The sequence below is a fragment of the Cariama cristata genome, unplaced genomic scaffold, assembly GCF_000690535.1.
Source record: "Cariama cristata isolate BGI_N322 unplaced genomic scaffold, ASM69053v1 scaffold376, whole genome shotgun sequence".
Taxonomy (NCBI): domain Eukaryota; kingdom Metazoa; phylum Chordata; class Aves; order Cariamiformes; family Cariamidae; genus Cariama; species Cariama cristata.
Window position 1 is genome coordinate 98,002 of NW_009622468.1, and position 27,661 is coordinate 125,662.

General features: G+C 45.6%; 1 protein-coding gene across 1 annotated transcript in view; it reads right to left on the minus strand.

Annotated features, from left to right (window-relative positions):
• COL27A1 (collagen, type XXVII, alpha 1) overlaps positions 1–27,661 on the minus strand; it is a gene marked incomplete at its 5' end in the record, with an annotated part of 152,405 nt that overhangs the window by 97,712 nt on the left and 27,032 nt on the right. The window contains 7 exons of the mRNA XM_009702324.1: positions 10,466–10,510; positions 11,747–11,800; positions 14,180–14,224; positions 16,596–16,649; positions 17,555–17,599; positions 22,919–22,972; positions 25,017–25,070. Of these exons, the coding sequence (XP_009700626.1) occupies positions 10,466–10,510; positions 11,747–11,800; positions 14,180–14,224; positions 16,596–16,649; positions 17,555–17,599; positions 22,919–22,972; positions 25,017–25,070 (351 nt within the window). The remainder of the gene's footprint in view (positions 1–10,465; positions 10,511–11,746; positions 11,801–14,179; positions 14,225–16,595; positions 16,650–17,554; positions 17,600–22,918; positions 22,973–25,016; positions 25,071–27,661) is intronic.

A 27,661-nucleotide genomic window follows, 5' to 3' on the forward strand; every position in this document is an offset into this window, starting at 1 on the left:
GGAAAACTCATTGCTCCAGCAAGACGAAATAAAAAAAATAGACGGCCTTGGAATATTTTGCTGTTTACAGTCGTACAACTTGCCAAGGAAAATATGAGTGTGCATAGACTGATACTGTACTTACGCTGCTGCAGATTCTAGTCACAGCCTTCAGCGCTCCCCCAGTTACATCTTTCCTTTCTCAGAGGGTAGAGCTGGGCACAGAGTGACCCATGGATGCCACTGAGCAGCTGAGCCCTGGGGCTGTTGAGGTGTCTTCTGTCAAGCTAAGGTCTTGCCAATGTGGGCAGGTTTTACTACTTTGAATAGTACAATTAAATCAATATTGCTACAGCAGCATAATATCATCTAGAGGAATGCTTGCTCCACACTAAAAGCATTTTCTAAATTTGGTTTAAACTCTTTCAACATGATATAAACAATGCACTCCTCTGCCAGAATAAAAGTGTCCAGATAAAGAACTATTTTAATTCATATGTTTCCCACTAATCTCTTTTTATGCCTCAATTTCTAGTACTAACCTTGCTGCTTAAAGATAAAGACAAAGGAGATTTGAGGCACTTGGTAATAGAGTTAATAAAAAAATGTAGCTTTTATAAAGCCTTTCTAACAGTAGATCTCCAAGTATTTAAAAAAGCAGATTATTCCTGTGTTTTGAAGGCAGACTAAGGTCACTTGGTCAGTGCTATCCAGTAAGCAAGAGATTCGACAATAAAACCTGTTCACAGCACACTGTGACTCGCCCCGCAGAGCCAGGGCTTGTGCCCATCATCAAGATGGGATGGAAAATGGTCAAAGTGGGAGGAAACAGAGAAGAAAACCCAGAACAGTGTGGGCTGGCATCATTGCCACAACAGCCAGGTTCAAGACAGCGAAGCCTCATCCTTGCCAACACCTGATCATCCGTAACAGGCCATCGGCTCTGCTGGCACGAGCAGCCCTCCCAGCCCAGGCTCACAGATCTCTGGGGTGGTGGGTGGTCCCCTGGTACTTTTTGGCCCAAGCTGTAAAACAAACCCAGAGGAGGAGACAAATGGGAAGAGCAGCTTCAATTCAACTAATCCTAGGTGTCCTAGCCCAATATTTGAGCTTAGCAACATGCGTATTAACAGTCTTTTGTACATTAAATGAGACCAAGGCTGGCGGCTGGGGCACGAAGGAAGGTATTTCAGCACCCATACAGTCTCTGAGACCCAAACCAGGATGTGAAAGCTATCCCAACACAGTCCTGTGCACAGCAGGGAACAATCAATCTTCTAAGCCCCTGATGAAAAAGAAAGTGCTTTCTTTCCATGGGGTAAGCAGTAGCAGTTTAAACCACAATAACAGTTCCAGTGACCACAGTGTCCTAATTTGCTGGATCTCACATGTCTGTAAAAGCTATTTTTTCAGTGCCTCTCCCCTCCTGCCTGAGCCTAAAAGACAGAGATGTTCCCGAGGAACAAAACTAGCACTGTTCAACTGAAACAAGCAGCCTAGGAATGACAAGCAGACTTTGTTATCCCGTTTGTTTCATTCCTCCAAGCAGCACTACCTCTCTTCTCCCATGCAGTGCTCCAGCAGTCTGAGGAACCCGAGCTGAGGGCGAACACATGGGGCAGGAAGCTCGTTTTATGGTGCTGGCGGCCAGGCAGGTTGCAACTGGCAGCCCTTTACAGGAGACTTGTGAAAGAGATTCAAGAGTCCAGCGCATTCAGAGTCTCCTGACCTTCCCAAAGTGAGTGCAGAGGGTTGTTTTTTTTTGGTACAGAAAATCTACCATTTTTCAGGATGCAGCTGTTTTTTGAGGAAGGCTGGTCCCTGAAAATTATGCTCAAGAATTGAGATGGCAAAGAAAAACACCCTAGTGAAAAATACCGAGCCGTGCATCCTGCCCTCTCTGTGGGAGGGAGGGGACATGCAGAGAAGGACCATGGACCGGGAAGGGATGGCAAATGGCAGCAGAGCTAGGAGGAAAATGCTCAGCTAACAAGTTCTGTTGGCCAGGAGCCAGTGGGGTGCTCCTCCGCAGTGGCTGAAGTCAGGTATGACAAAACTTTTGGCTCTATCTCACAGCTGGGAAATACAGAGAGGAGGTTGGGAAAAAAGTCCAGCTGAACGGATTTCACATTATCTGAAGGAGAATTTCAATGAAAGAAGCAAGATGAAGCTTGCAGAGGAGTCAGAGAAAAAGCATACAATGAGATGCTTTGCACTAAGCAAGATCCAGGTGCTTCTGCGCTCTCTCGTCTCCACCCGAAGCCAAGATTTACAGCAGTTGCACAGTTTGTCCTCTCTGCACTCGGTGGAGCTGGGGAACCACTATTAGAGAGGGAACTGAGACAGACACAGTTGCAAACTCATTTATCCCAGGTAACACTGAGAAGTTCGAAGCTGAACCAGTAACTAAATCTCCATCTTTGAGATCCAACAATAGTGCCTTAATTCCTTTTCATCCACACTCCCTGCAAAGAGCATCCTTTCATAAACCTGCTGAGAACAACCAGACCCAGACAGACACTGGAACCAGTTCCTCCTGCACCAGGGGATTACATCCCTCTCCACCTCCCTTTCCTTTCTCCCTCTGCTTAAAACAGAGGGCGGCCTGCCCTTTCTTGCTGTTGGCAGCCAAAAAGCTGCTCCTGGTCTGAGCAGACACCACCACCTCTTGTCTTGTCCCTGGAAGCAGCTGTCCTCAGGGAAGCACAGACCGGTGAGATGCACCGCGTCCTTTGCTTCCCCAAGGCCTTTTCAGGTGCGCGCATGTGGGTGGGTGTGTTGTATGTATACAACATCTGATTCAGTTTAAAACACTTTCCCTGATGGAGTAAGGGAGGCAGTCTGGCAGCTGCTGCTCTGAGGAATCCTGGCACGTCTTCACGCCAACAGAATCCTTCTCCAAAAATAGGATTTTATTTTCCTGTTGGCTGAAGGTGAAGCTGCTCAAACCAACCAGCCCTCCTGTCTTGTCTGCGAAAGACTCTATTTGCCAGTTGGCTCCGGCCAGGTGAATCACTGCCTAGGAGTCTCCCCAGGGATGGAGCTCGCAAGTCAAACAATTTAAACAGGGAAAAAAAAAAAAGAAAAAAAAAAAGGCCATGGTGGGGAAGCAGGGCTGAGGGTAAGAGAAGGCATTCACTGGAAAAAAAGAAGGTGAATAAAATAAACAAGTGTAGCTTATGTTGGCAGCTTACACCTCTGAGAGCATTCTTGATGGAAAGAGCAGACGGGAGCCCTTCCACAGGTGGGTGCGAAGGCAAACAGGCTGGCTCAGACCTAGCGCTGGTTCCTGGAGCGGCGAGAGTCACCCCAAAGGGAGCCTGGCAAACCCTCTGCTCCCGGCGTGTCTGTTCACCAGCTTTAACTCACACGGCTATGCAGGAGCCTTTGCCTTCTGCTCAGTCTAGACCTGGGACTGTGACAGCTTTCATCCCTGCAAAGAAGGGAGATGCCATCCTCGGCTGGGTATGGGACCGATGGCCCTGCTGCAGTTCTGCTGTCACCCGAAAGGGAGGTTTGTTTGCTGTCCCTGGGAGACTTCACAGCTCCATGTCACATCCTCTTTGGATAAAGATTTCATGGCATTTTAAAACATAACTAACCCTCCAGCTGTGGGAGCGCAGCCCCCCAGGGCAGCCTGTTCCACTCGAACACAAGCAGAAGTCCCCTGAAGCCCCTTCAGCCGAACATCACTGAAGTGAACTGCCAGCCCCTGCACCCTCTTGCCCATCCGCTTTGTTCCTTTGGCGCTTGTCGATGATCTCTTCCCCTGTCTGTGGGGCTCTAACAAAGCGCAGATTACACAGACCAAAGTACCTAATGCTGAAGAGCTCTGAATCTGCCACTGCTCCTAACTATTTATGGCCAAGATTTCCAAATCAAGCAGCCTCCCATTTAAAAAAGTCAAACAGCTTTGGCGATCTAAATGTTTTCAGACTCAAAAGTGATAGTTGCATTATTTTTTTCCTTATAATTTCTAATAAAAATAATTTTGGGGCTTTGATCTAATTTATGAATGAACATTTCCTTGAAGGAAGAAAGATACTCTTGTGTTGAGGAGACCTTGGCTCAATTCTTCACGAACTTTTTGAATGATGATGGACAAGTCACTTAGGGACATTCTTGGAAACAAACCGTCTTTGGGTTTGTTTCTTTTCTTTCAGTAGAAATTATGGGCCTTGGCACCTTTCAAACCCTTTTCCCTGTGTTTTCAGCACTTTGTTTTGCCCATTCTTTAAAAAATGAGATACATGCTAGTATTGTCCACCTTGCCAGGTTATTTGTGTAATCATGATGATGTAATCACGAACATAGGAACATGTGCTGATATCAGAGTGATAAGTAACCATGCAAGCACCTCACCACAGAGATTTGGGTAAGTCCAGACATGTGGAACACAACTTAGGCCAAAAAACAGACGGTGACATTTGCTCTGGGCTCACGCCTGCATTTCAGAGTGGTGAACCAGGTCCAGAGGGGAGGAGAGACCAGCTGCCCAGTTTCAGTGTCCAACTTAAGCATTAAAAAAGTCACTGATTGCTCAAACCAAACCTATTTTAAAAATCTAGGTTAATAAAGAAAAATTACAGCAAAGAATTGACTTAGATGGCTAACAGGAAAAAAACAATTTATGGGCTAAAACTCTCTCAGTAACAGCCTTGTTTTGTTGATTACTAATTTTCATGACCTCCACTTGACTTTTCATGCAAACAGAATAATTAAAAGTTTGTTTTGTTTTGTTTTTTAAATCAATCAGTTCCTGAAGAAGGCACCAAACTTTTTCATGCTATGCTGGGCTATCAGCACAAGACACAGAGAGAGCTCCCAAAGTCCTGTCCATCAACTCCTACAGGCCATTTGTGCTCCTTCCTGCAGCTCATCTTGTGGATTTACCTGTACGTACAGGTCCTCAGCCCGTGCATTTCTCCACTAACTTTGGCTGGCCACATTTGAAAGTACGTCTCTGTATGCACAGGGCCTACAGCTGAACCTGAACTGGGACACCAGCTGGGAAGGAATGCTTTATGGGTTGGAGGATGAGTTCACCAAGTGCTCAGGTGAATCAGGCCTGAGCAGCGAAGCTATGCGTAAGAGTAAATATTTCTTTTCTGAGGATATATACGGATAACATCATTTAGGACCAGTTAAAAAATAATTCCTATTTCTTTCAAATCTTAGGAAATGGTTTGTGGGCCAACACACTGAACTACCACCTAGCTAAGTGGGAAACCACAGTTTACCCCTACTTCTTTAGAAATTTTTCAGTTTTAATTACAATATTTCTTTAAAATGTTTCTCAGCGTTTAAAGAGAAGTACAACTCCATTCTTCCTCCTTTTTTTTTGGTAGGTAACAAGGTCTCAGTGCCAAAACAGACATGGCTGGACCCTTAGCAGCTCATGTGAGCCACAATGCTCAATGCTGTAGGTGAAAGCTCTTAGGATGTGTCTATGACATGTTTCTTATGAGAAAAGCTGTATGGGCTGCCTCTTTGCACCCCCAGGGAGCCCATACAAGTCAATTGGAGTTTGGCAATTATTTGTTAAAGAAGAGGTACTTCGAGATGCTGTTACCAGTTTTCCAAATCTAACTTGTGTGGTGCAGAAGACTCTCGCTTGGTTCACTTCAAATGCAAGGAAGGACCTCAGCTGCATTCAAAGCAGAGAAAAGATTGGAGCAAGAAGAAAGGAGTTGTTTATCATCTTAGTCCCTACAGAGAGGAGCAAAATTTATTTTCTCTGTAATTTGCGGTTATGCCAGCCTTTCCAGACACATGGCAAAATACATTCCCCATTGTTTGCATGGACAACAGCTGAGACTGTGTAACTTGGCAAAACCCCGTGCACTTACGTTCACCACTAAGTTATCTTAGCCATATATCAAAAGGTTGGGGAAAGCTGTAAAACGAAACCTTCCTAACCCAAAGGCAGCCCTGCTTTTTGCTATCTAGTGTTTCCCACAAGGCAGTGCCTTTTCATATGATGCAGCAGCCTACCTGTATTCGTGGGGAGTGCAGGGGTATCACATGCACTTCTAACAACTTATCAGATGAAGAAAAAAGAATATATTGAGACTTTGTGTTCACTGGAGGCCCAAGTTAAGACATTAACTTTGTAAGTCAACATGGAAGAAGACAGCAGACATGAAAAACAGCCTGGCAAGAAGGCACCGCCGCATTACAAGCTGAGAGCTGGCAAGGGGGACCCTGCCTGTGGTCAGCTCATGGAAAGCGGATGCCAGATTCGGCAGCTTGCCACCGCGCTGATGCTCTCAACAAATACTGAGGCTACGTTAGAGTGGCTGCCAGATCACTGCTGGTTCTCACAACCTCCATGCTGTGGCTGACAGGCAGAGGGAAGGGAGACTTCTAGACTCACCTATGCACTGATCCCTAATACTTAAAATCCACATGCCACTTTATAGCACCTCTTCCTTGACATCCGAGCAGTAATCCTTGGTATTTACTTGCTAAGTTTCAGCTACTGAGCTCAAAGGAGAGCCGAGTGTATTATCCCTATTTTGGACACAGCCAAGAACAGCCAAAGAGCTTGTCTGAAGTTGCATGCCACAGGGAGAAACCAGGTCCCATATCCTCTTCCTCCCCCTGTGCAGTCACCAAGCAATGCAGCATCTCCCCACCTTGCCTTGGCAGACTCCAGCCACTCTCCCAGGCAGAGGTGTCAGCCTCCCTGGCCACCCATCCCCAGCGCAAACCCTCCCTCTGCGCTTGCTACTCACACACTCCGCTCCACCTGTCAAGCCATCTCCTCGGAGCAGCACTTCAGCAACACGGTGGCACTTGCTAAAGGCTGCGCAAAGCCTGATGGCAGAGTGTGAGCTGTCAGGAGGTGTTTGCCTCCCTTGCCTGAGGTGAGCAGGCAGGCAGAAACGCCCATCACGGCACCCGGCAGGACACAGCTGCCTATCACTCACAAACAGGAGCTACAGGAGGACAAAAGAAAGAACAGTAACGATGAGCACAGCCAGACCGGCAGGGAAGCCAAAATCCCTGCTTGTGGTACCAATGACTTGCTCATGCTACTGTTACCTAAACCTTCCAGCCCTGGGGATGTGCTGTTTTTTAATCCAAACTGATGGACCCTTTGGGCCGGGGCTTTTCTTTCACAAGGTGTGTGCATGGTACCTGACATGGCGAGGCTCCAAGTGTTCAACTGAGCTCCAGACACAGGACCAGCAGCAGCAACAGGTTCTCCAAAAAATATAAGGAAACCTTAGTTGTGTTTGGTTAAACTGTGAATGGTCCTCAGACAAACCCAAGAATTACTAAGTATGCCTTGGAACTAAACTTTGCTCCTTCCTTTCTATCTCTTTTAAAGTAATACTAATAATGAAACACATTGTAAGCAAAAATCAGGCATAAGATAGCACAGCTGGTGCAGTATTGATACGCTACATGAAAAAAGAGATACAAGCACACATCAATAATGAAAATGAACAAAAAAAAAGAGCTCAGAGCTCTTTGGATATATTTCCTGAAAGTTTGCCTTTGAGTCTCTCTCTCTAACAGGGCTTGAGAACTTCTGAAAATATTACACTCTATTTGCAGTTTAATATGATCCGCAGTGCAGACATTTCTGGTTGTAGCTACCCATCTCCCACAGCATAAGAAAATCGTATGACTTTCAGCTTTGCGCTTCTTGAATGATGGCCAGCTATATCTCCTCTTCCCGTGGGTTACCTCCTCCAGTGACAGGACATCTCCTTTCTAAAGATGAACTAGGACCGATCCGTTGCCTATGCATGCCAAGATGGAGGGTAACAACAGCTTCTCTCATTCCTTACCCCCTGCACAGTGTGGACCACAGCCCTGCTGCCCTCACAGCAATGGGGCCTTTTTTTTTTTTTTTTTTGCAGCTGCTCACAATGGAACACCATAAAAATCCATAAAAACACCATAAAAAGCCATTCTTTTCAGCCACTGCATTGGCAAGAGTGAATGTTTAAGCAACTGGCTGCTTCAGCTCCAGGCCTCCAGCCTACCTCTAAAACAGGCAGCAGATCTGGAGACGTACAGACTCAGGTTACTTCAGTCTGCCTCGTGCACTGTATTTAAACCATAATTCTCCCCCTAGCCCAGCCCCAACCCTTGCCTTGCTCAAGAGTTCGCCAGGGCCCATACGTTAGAAATGCCCTGGCCCCCTACCTTGCTGATGCCCTGCAGGGAGAGTGGAGCGGGAGGTGGAGTCAGCTGTTTCCACGACAGATTCACCATGTCCCTCACAGCTCTGCAAAACTTAACTTCCCTGGAAGGGTTTCAAGATCTGACTCATGTCCACTTCTTCTATTTTAATCATTCCCTCTTACATCATTCTCGGAGGCCCACGGTGTCACATGCAAACTCCCCCAGCCCCCTGCTCCTCCCTCTGCCAAGCACTTAATCTGTGGCCATCTCTCATCCCAAATAAAACTAGGTAGAGAAATATATTTGATACCAACTCCCTCCCTACTCTCCAGAGCCTTTACCAGCTTTGGATGGCAGCTAATAAGGCCTTCCCAGAGCTCTCCATTGCAATGACAACACTGAAATAGAACAGAAGCAGTAGCCGCGCCAGCAGACCTAGCAGCGCGGGGACACGAAGGACCAGAGAAATCACAGCAGGCTCACTAACACTGCAAACCAGCTGGGAGACAGCACAGGCCAGGAGATAAGTGTTGGGAAGGGAACCAGGTCAGCTGGTTCCTACTTTCCATTCTCCCAGTGACTTCCTGAATAACTCTGGATAACACTTAATCTTTTTGTTCACGCTTGGAAGTACAAATCATCAGCATCGGTCCATTCAAGATTTCTAATTAAACCTGATATCATGAAACGGGGATGGAGCCAAAACTCTCTGAAAGAGCCGAGTAGAACAAAGGTGCTCAAGCGCAGCTGTTTAATCCCTTCTCTAGATCCCAGCCTAAATGCCTCCATGGTTGAGAGATTCCCTGCTGATCTCAGGGGAGCCCCTTGTTTGTAACAGTGACCGCCAGACAAAAACTCTTGCCCGGAAGATTACAAATGCTAGTCAAACAACAGCTGGAAGGCTTTGAGCCTCCAGCGTGCTCTGTGCAGAAACAAGGCAGAGAGCAGAAACCCTGTACCTAACGACAGTTGCTTTGTTTGTTTTACGCTGGTCAATGAGTCATCGTTACATCGACTGGCTCTCTGTAATTATTCATCACAGAGGTTTCTGGTGCAACCAGCGTCTTACAAAATTCTAAGATCTGGTACAGATTTCCATTAGCACCCCCCAAAAAAAAAATCTGCTCGACCTCCCCCCATCCCAGGGAGAGAAGCCCAGCCAGCCGGGATGAATGTGGCACTGTCGGGACGTTTGCATGGTTTTTACTGTGAGAACACCAACAAGCGGTAGGCGTGGGACTCGGAGAAAGCACGTCTTTGCATGCAAGGGTGACAAGGGGAAAGCACTTAACTTTTCCGTGTGTGGGTGAGTGGATATTTTACAAGGGGCCTGTGAGTGCAATGATGTCAGGAGATTGAGAGAAACTCAGGCTAACACGAAGGACAAGGTGCAAAGGTAATGAGACATACCAGAGCGTGAACGTTCCTGATCTCTCTGCTGAGTCCTGCAGCAAAAAACTTTATACATTTTGCTAAAGGAAGCACACAGAATTGCTTGGAAGAAGGCTGATGTGGGAAAGGCTGTCCTTTCTGTCCTTTCCCCGTTTGCTCTACTCATCTCAGTACTTTTCCCATCTGCTCTTATTTTGCTTTTTGCTACAGTCAGCACAACCTGTTTGCTCTGCTCATCTCAGTACTTTTCCCATCTGCTTTTATTTTGCTTTTTGCTACAGTCAGCACAAACTCCCTTCTTTTATGCAGGAATCAGTTTTCACCTTGTATTCAGCCCTACCTGCAAGCACCTCTTCCTCCTGGCCAAGCTCTCAAATCTACCGGGTCTCCTTGCTCCTCAAACATGTCTTCATCTGATCTGTTACGGCTTTAACTCTGTACCACCACCAAGGACAAAAAGGTTTCTATACAAAAGTGCGCTTGCGTTATACAAACCAGGATGCTACAAGGGTTGGAAAGAATCCCAGCAAAAAGAGGCAAACGAGATGGGTCCGATGGGAGCACAGAGCAGTAGATGTAACAGAGCGAGCAGAGACACCTGGGATGCTGCAATCATGGCGGGGAATTAGAAGGAGCATTCAGGGAAGAGGCTGGCCAGAGGGGAAGATATTGCAGAAGAGAATCTGAGAAGTGTAAGATTCAAGGGAGGATGGAGACAGTGCGAAAAAGAACAAAAATGCCTGTGAAGTGGGCAGAGCACGGAAGAAAGGAAGAGAAAAAACACTTATATCTTCAGTTTTCTTCCTGCCTGAGAAGAGAGACATGGAAAGGTTTGTTTGATCTGCCCATTTAGTTCCCATCAGAAAATATGAAGGGACCTAGCCAAAACCCAGATGTTTTTTTTCCAGTTTCATTCAACAAGGTCTGCATAATAGACGAGGAAAAACTTTACCGGCCTACCCATCTTGCCCCTCTTCCCAGGAACTCCAGGGATCCCCTGCAAGGAAAACACACAGAGAAAAAAAAAAATAATAGGTCTGGTTGAGAAAGCAAACAGTCAACCAACAATACAAAACAAAACTAGAAGAGGAAGAGGAATGCAAAACAGGCTAATGACTGCGGCATTGTTCAGGAATCAAAATGTCAGCTACTTGCAGTCAGCTGCGAGAGCAGAAGACAATTAACCTTCATCCACTAACTCCAGCCCTCCCTGAGGACACACAGCCAGCATCCACACCCAGGGCAACAGACTGAAGCTGTGCTTAGCAGGAGCAGTCATTAAGCTACTGGTCTGGAAGCGAATGAAGGCCACTGCCAAGGCACTTGCTGGAGAACTTCTGTTTATGTTTCTTATTTAGTTATACAAGCATTAAATCAGTGACTCTAGAGTGCAGGGTAGTCCCCTCCCAGGCAGGCACACACACGCTCACTTCCACATGCTCCTGAGGCCTCTCTTGTTTCTAGAGCTTGCATTTGAGGGAGAAAAAGCTGGAATAAAACAGTCTTCATCTTACAGTGACCTTCCTTAGGAAATCTTGCAGTGGGAAAAGGGGGTCCTTGGATGGGTAGAGATCAGCCAGGTGGGGGGACATGGGGGAGAAGAGCAAAAAAGCAAGGGAGGTCCTGCAAAGCTGTGAATAGGTGGGGTTGGAGAAGTCACGATGAAAAGGATGGGGTGAAGGGAGTACACATGGGAACAGCAGCCACAGCTGCCCATCCACAGGCCCCAGTCTTGACTGCCCAACTCAATGCAAGTGGAAGGAAAGCCATTGTCAGAAAGCCTCAGGCACTGTTCCTTCCAAAAGCCAGGCTCTTTCCAGACACCTCTAGTTGGACACCCAAAATGCTGGGACGCTGTGGCTGGGATGTCAGTCCTGCGGGAGCAGGGAATTTCCATGTATGTTCTCCCCCCCATCCCATCCCACTAAGATGAACTAGTAAGGGGAAGGAGGAAGGCAGGTTTTTAAGTGAAGGAAAACATAGAAAAATTCCTCTCTACTCAACAGTGACGTCTGATGACCCTGTCTGAAACTTAGGTTTTCCTGACCTGAATGTCAACATCATACAGGGACACAGGTCTTCATGCAAGGGTAGAAACAGGGTAAAGAAGGCGTGGTTAAACATTAGGCATGCTTGCCTCTTTCCTCAGGAACAAGTGATAGAGCAGGTTACAATAGGCTCTGAGGAACTGTATTCAAGCAACGCACCGAGGTTTTCTTCACAAAATACTCACTCTTTCTCCATCAGCCCCTGGTAGCCCAAACAATCCTGGGAGACCAATATATCCCTAAAGAAAAGAGGAAACAAGTAGTCAAATACATTTCTCCATTAACAACCAGTCAGTCTGTCTTTCCTGAAGAGCAGAGCATCCTCCAGCGTTGGTCAATGGCAGCCGTGATGAAATAAACCTTGAGGCAAGTGTATATGCCCATGGACTGCATGGTGCTGGCTTCCACGATGTAGTCCAAGGGCACATACCCTCACACCAGGGATCATGAGGACTCCGGGCAGGAAGAGGCCAGCAAGAGGAAACCTTACCTGGGCTGGCTCTAAGTGTACCTGAGGGAAACGGAGCTTGGTTCAAGGTTAGCAAGAGTGATAGCAAGTGTAATCCACATGGCTGCACCTCCTTTCATCTCTCCAAGGGCTACGCTCATTCCCAACCGTGTTGTGAAAATGCCCTGTTGTACCAAGCCCTTTCTGCTTGTCTTATGCCACATGGCGGTCGCACACCGCAGCCCCTTCTCACGCAACCACCACCTTTTCCTGGCACGCAAGGCTGCCCACCACCCTGCTGCTGAGAGCCAGGCAAATTGGTACCGGTTCTGCCTAAAGCCTTGCCCTGCAAACTCTGTTGCACCACCAAGACCTTTTGCAAATGCTTTGTCAACCCAAGCACCACGGGCCCTGCCTAGGCAGGGAGAGGCTGAGCGTGGCATTTCAGGCTCTCTGGATCAGTGTACCAGGCTCGACTTGTACATACGTACAGATCCTCTGACACCCAACTGTAAAGAATCCTCCTTTGCACCAACGTGTTTCACATAAAATCCGCTCCTTTCACACTCATCGGCAGGCGTCGCATTTTCAAATATGCAGCGTTTCTCTATGGCCTTGGGATCCTGCTCAGACAAGACATGCTGCATAAAACGCTACATTTCCCTTCCCTTGCAACAATTGAAGCCTTGTGTTTAATCCTCTTTGCTCAGCAGTTAGTACAAAGTTACCTTGTGTGCCGGTCCTTTGCAAAGGACTAATTTGTGCCAAACATGCAGAATCAAGAGGAAGTGAATTTCAGCGGGGAGCCCACTCGGTGGCACCTCACTGTTACATGAGCCAAGTGCTAACACTGATTTTCTCTCATCTTTCTTTCGCCGTCATCACTAAATATCTTACTGTCAAACTTTTTCACCAGTCCATCACTCCCTTTAGGTTGCAATTCCTTTAGGGATAATACCTAACTGGGAAATATGGCTACATTAAAATGATGCTGTCTGCCTTTGCCTCCTGAACCCCAAGACGAACCATGCAACTCCTGAACTACATCCTGCAGCAGAAAAAAAATAGAGGTGAGGGATGGAGAAGACTCCACAGCTGGCTCCCTCAATCCACAAAATGCAAGTATCTCACCTTAGTACCTGATTCTGATTGCGGTTGAACTGAGAAATGGCTTTCTTGGGTAGCTATAAATATTTCATTCCTCAGCACTCAGGGGTGCAAAGTGGAAAATAATTTTCAAGTCTTCCATTCTGCACATCTACCACATGATAATTACAGGAGGTCGTGGTTAGGCCAGTGAAACAGATGTACCAGGGAAAACTTCACCACTCGCAGAAGTGAGGTGAGCAAGCTGCGCTATCTCAGATCTTCCTCTCTCCTGCAGGACACTGAAAATGCCATCTCCCTTCCCAGCTCAGGAATACAGCTAGCTACAGGGTCAGCGTTTGTTTATTCCTTGCAGTTTTCCTAGTGATGAAAGCCAGCTGGTTGAATTTACTGCATACAGAAAAAGTATCACATGTTAGAAAAATGGGGGATTTTATTGGCTCTGAATCTCATTGTGAACTTATAATTACAGGAAAAGAACAAAATGTGATTAATGAGAGCCTTAACTGGTAAAAATTAAAAAAAATCCTTTGCAGTGAGAACGAACCCCCAGCAATTCAATTTGGTGAGCAAAACCAGGCAGAACGGAGATATTAATGTTTCTGTTTGCACATGGCTTCAAGATGCTGGCTTGCTATTCTGCATAATGATATAAATCACTCCCAAACCCAGGACTATACCCAAAAGAGCCCATATTCAGCATGGTCGAAGACCACTGAACCACACTTGCTGAAACTAAAGAGGCCTTTGGGAGATGGGGCTTGCAGAAAGTTCAGACTTTGGTCTTTGGTAGGAATTTGTATGCCATTCTTTCCTCTCCTGCAACGTGAGCTCTGAAGGGGTTGACTTTGTATCATCAGCACTATTGGTGAACTTTGATCTTGGTACATTCCATGTTTAATTTAAAAAATCTAGCAGTGCTTCAATAAACAAGCGGTGCACAGTTCAAATCCCCTGAATCCAACAAATTAAAGCAACTAGTCTCAGGATTGCAAAATTAAGCACGAAATTTCTTGAGAAGCTTTTGGTAAAAACAAGTAAAGACAAATGAAAGGCTGCTTACCCGACTGCCTTTTGGACCAGCTTCCCCTATGGGGCCAGGTAAACCCTAGAACAGAAGGAAAAAAACAAAGACAAATGTGGACAGGCTTTAACTTAACCTAACGAGCAGTGCCAAACCCCCAGCACCGTCCCTGCGTGGTTCTGCTTTCAGTGCAGGGTCCAAGGCGTATCAACAAAGGAGAAAAAAGGACAAAACGATACAAATAACAAATCTCCCATTGTTGGAGAGCTGGGACTCTGCAGAACCTGAGACTGCTGCACATAGTGAGCCTTCCCTGGGGCTGCAGTAGAGATTTCTGATCATAAAGACCAGAAAGGCTAATGCAGCAGGGGGCACAGAGGTTGCGTTACACTTCAGATGCGATGTACAGGGATGCTCTGTACCCAACAGCTCTCAATTCATTTTCCTGCCTAACTGAACACACGTATAGCAAACGACAAATGTAAAAAAGGAACACAGGCGGGCTCTGATGCAGTGAGAAAGTCTTTCTAATTTCTACAGCCTAGAAAGTCACTTAGCAGTGCAGGTACTGCAATATCTCTAACCCTTTGCAGCATCAACAGCTATGGGAAGAATTGAAAATACATTCCCCATTCTACTTCTATGCCTACTGCTGATCACTTAAAGGACTGTGAAAAAGACCGATGTAAAAATGCATAATGAATTTTCACATTTATCATCTTCTAGGAAGTTTCCAGGTCAAATTTTTCTACTTCCAAATGTTGCTGGGTTTTTTTGGAAGCAAGGGGAAAAAAAAAAAGGCTAAGTCCATATTTTCATTAGCTGGCAGCACTACACACTCAGCCTGGGATGTGAAAGTCAGATTGTGCTCTTCCCTGGCTCATGCATCGTTGCCAAAGATTCCAGCCATCGGGGTGAAGTTAACAATTCTGCCTATGATGCGCAACTCAAAACAGAGCCAAGCGCTCTCTCCCATGGTGCTGCAGAGCCAGCACAGCTGACAGGAGTAACAAGTAGTAAAATCTCAGTAAAGTAAACAGCTCTCATGCTGGATACACACAGCATTCAGAGATGCTGAAAAAACCTGCCTCAAACAACAAAAAAAAGTCACTTCCCTGACCCAAACCACATTTTAAGAAAGCACATTTGTTCTTCATCTGTCAAGCACAAAGATTTCACCCTGTTTTTCTGATGGGCAGAACACTGCTGTAAACTGCTAAACAGCATTCATTAACCTTGTATGTCCAAAATAGCTTGGACCTCTTCATACTAGTCATTTAACACACATGCACACCTAGGAGATTCTTTGGCATGCAAATCTCTAAGAGCCTTTCAGAGTATGAATGGAGCATTTAGTCAGGTGCATAAAGCTCTCATCCAGTTCTACCATCTGCACTCTCCAGCATGCTAAGCAAGGTATCAATTTAATTTTCAAATTAAAATGGATCATACATTATGGATAGTCTGATGCACGGGGATGCAGACTTGTTCCGCACATCTAGTTCACATTTAGTCCAATAACCTGCATATCTGGGTAAAAACTCACACACGAACTCATGACAAGTCTGAAAGACTCTCAACAGACTGCTTGGAGTCTTTGACATCTGCCTAGCCTCTTAGCTATGCACTTAATGATAAATGTGGCAGAATCCAACATTAATGGGTCCATTTTAGAAAACCATGACAAACTCATTTCACTGTAAAATGTTACAGGGCCAGGTCTTCTGCCCTCCAACAGATTCCATTTAAGGTCTTACAAATTCGTCCTCTTAATTTTCTTCCTACTACTCAGCACCTTACACCAGTAAGACAATAAAGTCTCCAATCTTGATCCATTTTCCTTTGCACGCTCCTCCATTCGGAAAGTTGTGCTTGTGCATTTTTTTCAGAATGAAAACAAAGACTTGGTTTTCTTTCATCATCTTTTTTGCAGCTGCAAATATGATTTTTATATATATTTATAGTCCATGCATAGTTTTATATCTAAATATATATGATTACGCTAGTGAATTTTACTACTGAGAGTTCATCTAAATCTTTTCCTTTGATAATACACCTTTTTCTGTCCCAGGTTTCTAAACTGTTCAACATTAGATGCCAAATGTGCCTAAAAGTGAAGGGTTAGCAGCTTGCAGGTATGTTTCTCTGTTCTGCTGCTTTATTTTTTTTTTCCCTAGTTGTTATATTGAAACAAAAATTTGTCAGATTTTGCTACAGAAATTCAGGTTCTTATCTATCATAGGCATAAAATACTTTCTAACAACCTTAGTGTCCCCCAGAGTTGAAAGACTATGTCACTGATACAGCATCTTGGGGAGGGAAGAAGGAAAATATTCAGACATATTCCAGAGGTCTGCACTAACTTTAGCGGGGCGTGTATATAACAGGGCATATATTCAGCTACCTGCACACCCAAATCCCTAGCCTGTGCACAGCACGATGAGATTTACTGCACCTGCCTGCCAGGATAACCTTTGGCACCTGGACTTCCATCTGGTCCTCGTTCGCCCTTTGGAAAGAAAAGAGAAAAGGCACAGAAGGTAAGGAGACTGTCACACTTGGGAAGCCTTTTTAGCTGCTTCATTCTTTGAGCCGGGGGGAAAGGAGGGCAGAATAGATTAACCCAATGCAAATTTATAGAGAGGAAGAAAATATTAAGGCCAGGCAGAGGAATAAATTAATAAAGGGGAGAAAACACACAGAAGCCAAGTCAATAGGATCCATGCATTAAGCGAGTGTTGCTATTTCTCCTTCTCCCTCCATCTGCAGGGAACGTAGCAGATAGTTTGAAACAAGGAGGCTAAGAGAAGGTGTAAGGCTGCATCTATATCTGGCATATGGAACTGTTTTGCTGGTGGGGAAGCACTGCCAAAATTCTTCAAAACTAGATTCATGTATAATATCCTTTAACATCACTGCTAACAGGGCCTGCTATTCATTGCCTTTTTTTTTTTTTTTCTGAACTGCAAACATCAGACTTAACCAAATAAAGAGGGGGCAGAAAAGTGGAGAGGGGAACGGGCTTTGGGAGGGGAATTACGTGTTAGTATTTAATATGATGCGGTTAGTAAACTCCAGGTGAAATTAACATAAAAGGAAAAATAAAGGGGGAGTAGGGTGAGCTGGTATTTCTTCCACCACTTACACTTAACATAGTTGAGCAATAAACATAAGAAATTAAATTTAGAAACTCCAAGGCAGTCTCCTCCCACCAACCTGCTGATGTTCGGTCAGTGTACGCGCGCAGCTGCCGGCCGCACGGGAGTTCCCTGCGCATCCCCTGTGGGTACCAAGCTGCTCCTGGAAGGAGCTGGCTGTCCACACCGAGCAGGTTGTACAGGGTCCAAACTAGCCTCAGAGACAGCAAATCCATCCCTCCTTAAAGGTTTAATGTTGGAAACTGGGAAGACTCACCTGGTCTCCAGGGTGACCTGGTGGTCCAGGGTAACCTTTATATCCCTGTTGAAATAGCATGGAAGAGATGAGTAAGAAGAACAACAACAAAAAAGAACAATAAAATAATCTGGTTTTGGTTTGAATTTCTCTTTGCAGGTGGGAGCAAAGTTCTGAGGAGAAGCAGGATTTTAGATATGGGATAGCACAACACAATCATGCAAACCGATAATGTGCTGCTTTGTGCTAGCATCACCCAAACCCTGCCGATGTTCCCAGACTCTGCTGCGACGCGGTATGGCAGCAGCAGCCTGCACCCGCTGGGGTCCAGCCTGGTGGTTGCTCGGGAGGGACTTGCTCCATGAACAGACTTAGAGTGTATCTACACTCAGATCTATTTGTAATCTACACCTTTAGCAAAGCTATCCTTAATGCTTAGGAAACCACCTTAGGTTTGTAGGGTGAAATGTTGGCTTTGGGCAAGTTGGGGGACTATACAACATGAGTCACTCTGTTTCAGAGCGCTCACTTTCACTTTAGAACTTGAAATGCCACTGGAAACACCATAATAACCATTTACTGTCACTTTAATTTTGTTTCTAGCTTGAATTTGTCTAGCTTCCAGCTTTTCTAATCTAATTACTACAAGGTATGACAAGATCCAGAGTCGTTCGTTATGAAGTTACCTAAAATGGTGAGCACGCTGTCTCTTAAGCTGCTCTCTCCCTGCTAAATTAATTAGAATAGTTTCTTAATCCAGCTTGGTAGCTGGCAAGTGTTGCAGGCTTCAAATCATTCTTGCAGGTCTTTCATAAACCTGCTTCAGATTTTCAGTGGTGGTTCTTTTTTTTTTTTTGAGATGCAGACACTGAAGCGGGACAAAGGTAGCCTGTTCAACTGCAGACTGATCAGTATGTATTTTAAGAGTTTGCTTTCTCCAGGATTTACCTAGAGCTCTCTTCAAACACTGAGTAAATTCTGCAAGTGACAGACACTTCAGATTTTTTTTCCCCTCTCCTTTATTATCTTGCTTCAGTTATTTAAAACAAACTCCTTTCTATCAATGGAGTCAGAGCAGATTAGAAGATTAAGTGCAGTTAGAGAGATGGCTGTTTAGCTGGGCTACTAGCAAGACTTTTAAAAAAGGGCAGAAAATTTAACTTGGAACGAATGGAGAGAGAAAAGAAACAATCCTTGCACAAATACTACAGAAATAACAAAATGCTTTCAGGGTGGGTTACAACTGCTAATCGTAACTCAGACTCTGCTTCTCACCCTGTCCCCAGCCAGGGCTCCCAACACACACCGCCTGCCTGCGAAACCCCCAGAGCAGCATCGCCCTGCTCTGGAAGCCATAACCGAACCCTGGTTTGGCCGAGGACTTGGCCTTTTGCTTCGCTCACCAGATGAACCCAGGCCTGTTTCTGCTCCCAGGTCCACACCTCTGCTTAATGGCTTTTTTATTCTTCCCATGGGCTATTCTAGACCTGCAGCCTAAGCCTTCGCTGGCGGAGGTTTGCAATGCTCTCAGCCATCCTGGCTACTACCCACTCCCCTTTGCATTCCTCCTTGCTTGTTATTTCAGACATTTTGGCCTGGAAAAATGTTGAATCCCTTTTCATCAATTCTCTCCTGCTTGACCTTGCTGATGTATCATGGCCCGCTCTTTTGACTGAGCTGCACCTCCTGAGAAGGTAGTGGCTGACCTGAAAGACCATTTGGCTACCGGCTGGCCCTTATTTGAACCACCTCGAAGGTCCTTTCTCCAAATGTTACTAGTACATTTCAGTCAGTGCTTTCCTAACTGGAAGTGCCACAGCAGCTCTTGGAGCAGGACCAGCAGACGGGACTCCCTGCTCCTCTCCAGGAATCTGCCCCATGAGATCCTCTCTTGCTTATCTTCTCCTTGGCTCCTCGTCAGAGGCTTAGCATCAGAGATGCTCCACCCTGGTTGAGTGTCTGGCCTGAAGGTGAAGACATGTTCTGAAGGTCCAGACCCACCTGGGTGTGGAAGGTCCGGTATTGGTATCACCCACCCTGGAGCATGGGCCAGCAGGGCGTTGTGCAGACGGAGAGTGTCTGTTCTGCCCCCTCCGCCCTCTTCCAGACAGAGCTGCCAACAGAAACAGCCCTGGGTTCGGCACCTCCAGACGTGCCCTGGGATTTAGCACGGAGCTCATGGGTTTTCCTCCTGGGACCTCTGCCCAGCTCTTCCAGCCACAGCCTGGAGCAGGAACTACCTTTGTCTCCAGACAGCTGGAGCACCTACTTTCATGGATACAAACACTTAGAGATGTCTTGGTCCCTCCGCTGATAAGAAAGAGGTGCCCAGCTTGGCTGCTCCAAATCATTCTGCTCTGCCTGGGTTCCTGCAGGACAGGAGTTTCAAGCCTGCAATGTCCACCCAGAGCAGGTGGGTAGCTGATAGCCCCTTGAGCCGCTCAAAGCGCATCCTGAGCTTAAGTCTGCACCAAACATTGCATTGCTATCTCTATAATGGCAAGTGAACAGCACTTAAGTTAAACATGTAGACACTCTACTACTGTTGCATCCTATTAAATATCCTCCTCACTACATTTAATGAGCTCTGGGAAGCTTCGAATGTGTGTTTCTTCATAGTACGCTGCAGTTATTTCTGTCTCAGGTTAATTACAGAGAGGAGAAAACACAAAAGCTTGTGTATGCTCAAGTTGGCTGCAATGTGAAAGTATTTACCTGCTAAAATCCTCTTCAAATAGCACTAAAATGACAGGGCAGAGGGTATGAAAACAACTGCATTTGCTCTTTTATCCAAATACTTCCTGATGATTACAGGGTGCTCAACACAAAGGGCTGTGATTTAGAAAGGAAATTGCACTCCAGTGAAGGATTTACTCATCTGCAATGATATTTATAATCTACTCTTTCCTAGCTAAAAAGGATCATCCTGCACTTTGATAGGAAATGTGAAGAGTAAAGAGGCCAGTGAAGGAGATCTGCATGACAGGATGTGTTTTGAAGCACTGACTGCTTCCCAGCTCTGTCTTTACTCTCCGAGTGACTTTAATGAAGCTTTCTCTCTCTCACCGCTGCTGTCTTCTACAACCTTGTACTTTGCTACAACCATTTTCTCCTCCACAGCATTTGAGGCTGGGAGCAATGATGCAGTGCTCTGCTGAGATACATCTGCAAGGCAGCTGTGGTCTGCAGCCGTGGTCTGCAGTCCCCAACCAAAAGCCAAAGTCCAGAGACACCTTACAGGCACCAGAGGGAAGGGCAGAGGGAACATCCAACTCCTACCACCGTTCCTCAGAACTGCTGGTCAGCAAAAGCAACATTTGCTCTGTTTGGAGAGGATGAGAATTACATCTGCTGCTTAAAAGGCAGTTTCATATACTCATAGATGGGTGCAGGCAAACTGACTTTGGGGGTGCTCTGGGATCAGACTCCCCAGTCCTACAAAGAGCAAAGGTCTGCATTCGCAGGGCAGGCGCGGTGGTATGAGCTGCACTATCCAAAACCATAGGCTGCTTGGTTGTGGCTCCAGCTCATGCTGCTGAGCTAGTTGTTTCATTTAGTGGGAAAAGTATTTTGTTTCCCCTGGTGAAATATTTTGCCTATTTGAAAGTTTCTACATGGTATTTTCAGATCAAAGCCCTTAGAGCTCTTTTCACAGTCCCTCCATGGACTGAGCAGGAGGGATGTCCATTTCCAAGGCGTTGCTGTTTTCTGGTAGCCAAGATGTGTTGCCCACCTTCAGCCAAACACCAGCATATTTTCACTGAGAGAATGCCAGCAGGGAATCCAGATAAAAAAAGATTTTTTTTCCAAACATTTCTCCAACAGCTGTAAATTTTTTCTTAATGCAGGATACTAATAAAAGCCAGGTTACACCAAAACCACTGCCAGACTAGTGCTACTGGGAGATGGGTTTTTTTTAAGCCGCACCAAAGGAAAAAATTCAGCATCCAACTTGCTCATTACTTGAAGAAACAGAAGCATACCCCTGCCTTCACCCTGTCCTGGGGGAGCCGAGATCAGATGTGAAGGCCATGTGCTGGACTCAGGAATGTTTGTTCAATCTCCTATTCCTTCTCCACTTTTTCCACTATGAATCCTCACACTCCTGACACTGCATTTTGCTGATCGCAACCGCAAGGTTTTGTTTTATGAGCTGTTATACCAGGAAAATGGTATTCTTTGCACCTTATTTGTTAGAACTTGTTTGTGACAGCACAAGATCGGTAATTAATCACTCCGTTGCTCCTAGCTCCACACAGCACCCCAAGCATGACCAGCCTCAGGAGCAGAAAAAACACACCCAGCCCCTACTCTTGGCAATTTGATTCCAAAATAAAGCATACAATAAACAATCGTGGAAAGGGAGGGTTTCTTTCAGCCTCCTCCACACCTTCTTTCTCTCCCCAGAGTCTTAAAGCATACCTGACTGTTTGTGTGCAGCTAATTAGCCTGAGGAACAAGTATATCTTCAACAGCCCATTGACTGATGAAGTGATTGAAACAAGATGCTAATTTTAACCGTTCAGCTTAGCTATATCAATATTGGCTTGCTGGGAAGGGAAGTCATGTCCACCGTGCCTAACTACCAAGCAGCTCCCTGCAACAGGTCCAGCTTCCAGAAAAACAAACCAACCCTACCAACACAGCCTGGAATTGGAAGGTCTGCTGAAATGTCCTTGATATATAAAAGATGTGAGCTCAAGGTACAGGTTGCTAAGGTATTGCTGTGCAGACTTGAACAGGTAAACGCAAGGACACACGCTGCTGCAACACGAAGGCAGGGACGGATGGATCTTGTGCTCTATCCCTACACATCCTTTTCTAGGCATAGGTATGTTGTTGGTGATGTTAATAATATGGAAGCATCAATAGGGAAGCAAATAAAGGAAAACCTGACCAGTGCTGTCAGTCTCCAAGCAAAATAGAGGGAAGGCATACATATATTTTCTTTGAAATGTGCTTTACCAGGAGAGACAGTCAAAGTTTCCTTGGAATGTCTGAATCCTGTTCTGAATCCAATCTCTGAGTATTGATGCTAGCTGTAGATCCATTTAGTTAATGTTTTGGCTAAACCAGACCTAAATTCAGCTTGCTGATGAAGACCCAGTGTCAGGGTGCAGAGGGATCATGCAGAGCGGTAGGACGTGGAATACAAAGAAGGAACAGAAATCTGGATCCAGAATTTCATTTCATACTCTTACACAGCCTTGCTGGTACAACCTTTAGGCAATTGCTTCAGCCTATGTCTCAGTTTACGCACCTGTGAAACAGGCGTAGACTTTTTTGCTGGGTACTAGGACTTAGTTCAATCTTTTAGGCAGAGTTAGAGGACAAAACTTTAAAATAAAAATACTGATCGAATTTACTAGAAAAGAATACTCTTACCTTTCTACCAGGTGGTCCAGGGAACCCAGTCAAACCAGGTAAGCCCACGTCTCCCTGTAGGAAGCAAGCAAGTTGAATTAGTTTTCAGCAACATTTTCCCTATGCCTACCACACTGCTACTGAAATTATTTTGCTGACAGTAGCACCCAACTACTGATACTTCTGATTCTAATCGCAACTCTTCAAAAACTGACTAGGTAAGAAGTGTAGATTTAAACAACATCTCTATTAACTGGCTCATATAAATAATAATCCCAGTTAATTAATGGCAGCTGCTACTAGAGTCCAACTTTTTGCCAGCAGAATGAATGCTGCTTTTTTTTTTTTCCAATGATCTTATTCAGCCACATACTTCATTCACCTTTCGATAGCCATTTGAATTGCCAAGGCAAGAAAATTTTAGCTTTTAAATGCAGTAAGAACAACAGGTACCTCCTGCCAAATCCTGTGATTGTGCTCACGCTCTGCTACTGCACTGGCTCAGCCCATGGCTCCAGTTCAGATGGAGCTGATGGTATAATTATTTAACCTGCCTATATGACATGGATTGAACCTTTGCAGGCTGCTGGTGGGAGGGTTTTTTCAGAGGCCTGTACTTTTGAAAAGGGATTGCATCACATCCCCGCTGACATACTCAGATCATCATAGGAAGGGATAAGCACATTGCTGTGAGACCTCTCTAACATCCAGTCCGTTCGTACAAGCCCATTTTGACCTCCTCTGATTAGGATCAAAAGACCCTTTAGAGTCTCTAACACTGTGCCGTGCCTGCTTCCTGAAAATGCATTTGGAGTCTCTAGCTTGAAAATTAGGCATCACTCCAAACTCCTGCTGGAAACTCCTTGTTTCTATTACTGCTAACAGGAATAAAGCCTTGTTAACATGAGCTAAAAGTGATCTGGATCTCTCCCTTTCTTACACTGAGCATGCTTGCAAGAAAACGATTCCAGACTCTGTGGGTGGATGATTTCCATGTGATGCCATTCCGATGCAGTGTACCAGAAATTTCAAAAGGCATCTCGTGCTGTTAAGTTAAAAGCATCGTTTCAGACTTAGACTTCTCAATGTTTTGTAGCGTCACCCTCCATCTTGCATTTGTGTGGCTTGCTGTGCTTCATGGAGGCATCTGGTTTCAAATGAAGGGCCTAAGTTCTTCACGGCTGATGCTTTCTATTAGCTCTGCATTTATAGCAAGGCTTATGATGAAAGGAAGAGAACCAGGCTTTTCGCTCTGGACGTGAGTTATGAAGTATCGTGCAGGCACCACTGAAAGAACTAATTGGGGTAGATGTTGTGGAGCCCTGATCGCTCTACTATTCATTTCCAGACTTCTGCGAGGCCTTGTTGCCTCAGTAAAGATCGCTCAGCTGTGAAACAGCAAAAAAGGGAGTTGTAACTTATTAAAAAGAATTAGCAGAACTCTGATCCTTAACAATTGCTAAATCCAGAAATTAGCTACACCTCCCGGTTGCGTGCTTTGTGTTGGTTTGAGTAGACCTCGGTGGAAAGGCCTCTGGTTATCCCACAGCAGGGTCCAAGTGTTGGCAGTGCAATTGTCTGAGGAGCCTCCCTTTCTCCACCGCCGGGACAGCAAGGCTGCTCCCACAGCGGCCATCAGCTGTGGGCTGTGTGCGCCGCGCGAGGCAAACCACTGGTCCTCAGCTTCTCGGCAAGAACAGCCTTTCCTTTGCCTTCAAGGTTTTTATTGCTTACACCGGGATTGCCTCTTTCTACAGCTGGGTGTCTAGAGCTGGCAAGGTGTGGCTGTACCTCGTATGTGCCTGTTTAAATACCTGGCTTAAGCAGCCACATACCTGCAGCAGCAGGGAGTTAAGTGTGGGCTGCAGATTGTGCATGAAATGGATAAACACTTGGACAACAAAAAGCTGTGGCAGCAGGCACTTCAGTGCACTGTGGTCAATACCTTAGCTAACTCTCTTTAGTCCTGCACCCAGGGTCTAAGTCTTAACCTTCAGTCCTAAGTCTACTTGAGTAGCTGTGATGCTTGTGGCTGCAGTATGGACTCCCTCCATGGGTATCCGCAGGGCTTAAAGCGCATCTTGGTCTTGATGCCTTTGCACTCTGGGCAACATCTTACCTTTTGTCCGTTGCGAGCTTTTCCAGGCGAGAGCCCAGGATCCCCTTTCTGACCCTGAAATGAAAAACTTAAATCAATGATGTAATCCAAGGACCCAGCCCATAGATGTGTTTCTGCTTCCACCAAGCCTCCAAATTAGAAAAACATTTTGTCTCCGTCTTGCCCCGACATGCCAAATGTATCAAAGTCCCCGGGTATAGCTGTTTTGCTGGGGGTGGTTTTGGTGAGTGATTGCTGCTGCTAAAGTGTTGAGTTTTAAATAGTATTTGACAGTATTAAATTGACTAAAGAAAGGATAACTGGAAGAAGGCAATGTCAGGACTTCTGATACTTATTAGACTAGACAGCTGCGATTTCTTCCTTGTCTACAACTACCATCACAAAAATAATTACCAAGCCTATTACTGTGGCTAAACCACCCTTCTTAACAACTTGCTAGATGCTGTTGCTTTTTTAACTGTGGGGAACAGACGAAACTGCAGAGAAAGTTACACTAATTAGACACTACCAACAGCCAGAGCAATTGTGAGGCTTTCAGGCTGGCAGAAGAAAGAGGCACGCTTTATCTTAAGTAGCAGTATTCTTTATTTTCCTTTTTAACAACCGTGATGAAAGAAATTACAATTTAAGACCGTGATCTTCTGACGAACACAGGCTGGAATTTCAACAGCATTTGAACATCTAATTCCAGCAGATTCCTTTGAAAATCCCAGTTCAAATTCTTAAAAGGTGGATAGGTAATGTGTGCACCTAACAGGGTGAGAGATAGAAGCAGGAAAAACTAGAAGAGATTTGAAACGTGCCAGATTCTTTTGGCAGGCGAGAGGTAAGGCTTAGCACACCAAGAAGCTTAGGTCTGTATAACATCTCCTCTGGCACAGCTAGGACACAGGTATCCCAGTATCCGTCACTGCCTCTTTAACACACCTGGCATCATAAACAAGTCGCAACCTCTGTGTGCCACCCCAGCGGCACAGGATTCAAAGCCAACTGCCAAGCACAGGATGGTGGTGAGAGTTAATTAATGGCTGTCAAGTGAAGTGCTTGGAGGGAAGGGGAGACCCTACAAAGGAGTAATAGTATTTAGTAACTGGCATTTCTCATTAGCAGCACAAAGGTCTAGTTATAGCTAGCTGAGCAGCTTTTCCATGCAGACTCCCTGCCACTACATCTGACACAAACTTCCCACCTTGCACAGAGTGTAAATCTCCCCTTCTCCTCCTCCACCATCCACCACAAGCTGCAAGGTTCAGGGAGTGAGACTACTTGGCTGCGGACTGTAGGGAGCACTGCTGATTCAAGGCAGATGCATCCGTACAAATTCTGAATGAAGGCTGCCTGGTTTCCGAACAGTAAATGAAGTCATGCAGATAATCTTGCTTTGCATGCAGCTGTTATCAGGGCAATTCTCCCACTCTTTGAGCTTCAGAGCAGTCAGTGGGTGCTATGACTGCTTGGAACAGATTTGAGCAGTCCTCGGGATCGCAGAGTATTAATTTCTACTCTGCAAAATTAATTTACTGCAGCAGGTAGACACCCACTGCTCTCCCTAAATCATGCCATGTGCTCAATGCAACGACTTTGAGCCACGTAAAGGAATACAAGCCGCTTAGATTTTTTCCTGGGAAGTTCCAGATCACATTAGCAAAGACTGTGCTTTGCATCATGGTTCTGTGTTCAACACGGCTGAGACCATCACACAGGTGGAGAACTCAGCCACAGGTAGGATCACACGTCCCTAAGATTAATCAGCAAGATGGCATCAGGGCCAGCGGGAATGGATGCCTGGATGTGAGGGCTGAAATTATGGTTTAATTGCCCGACTCTTCTCGCACAGCAACCACAACACGGGAATTAGCCGAAGCCTTGGCCATCACTAAGCCACCGCACCTTGCCCACAAGCTTCTCTCTTTCCCATCCCAACCGACTGAGCACACTACTTCCTCTTGTAAAGGAAGAAATTGTTTTCTTCTGGTTTTTCCCTACCTGGGAGAAGTCTAGATCTCTGCAATTTAAACACCACAGCTTTGCAATCCCACTAATAGTATTTTAAACATCACTGAGCCAAACTGATGAGCTATCTTGGAGCCAAACCATTCACTAAAAGGAAAATTCAATTTTTCCTAGTGCTATAACATGAGAGATTTATCCAGAGCAGCTAACTAAGCAAACCATACTAATGCCTGATGCCAAAAGCCTCCAGATGAGAGATGCAAACCCAACTCTTGTAATGGCTTTTAAAAACACACCCTGTCTGACAGCTAACCCTCCTCCCAATCCCAAACTCTATTAGCACATCCTCAGAGCTACATCCAGTCCTTAGCAAAAATGCCCCTCCTGCCCCCACCAGCAGCTTACAGGTCACCCAGCCAGCCACAACCCTAGCCCAGCACATGTCTACAGCTGTTTAAGAGGTTATCTACTATAACCAGTCTTTGCTAACTAGATACAATAGCAATTTTTTTCAACTGCCAAGGACAACAAACAGAATGCAAAAAGTGGCAAGAAGCCCCCTTTAAGCAGTGGCACATTATGAATTGCTGAGCAAAGCAGCATGGGCTAAATTCTCAGGTGGCACAAGCGGGTGTAATGCCACGGAAGTCAGTGGAACCATGCCCAAGCAGATCAGCAGGCATTTGGCTAAC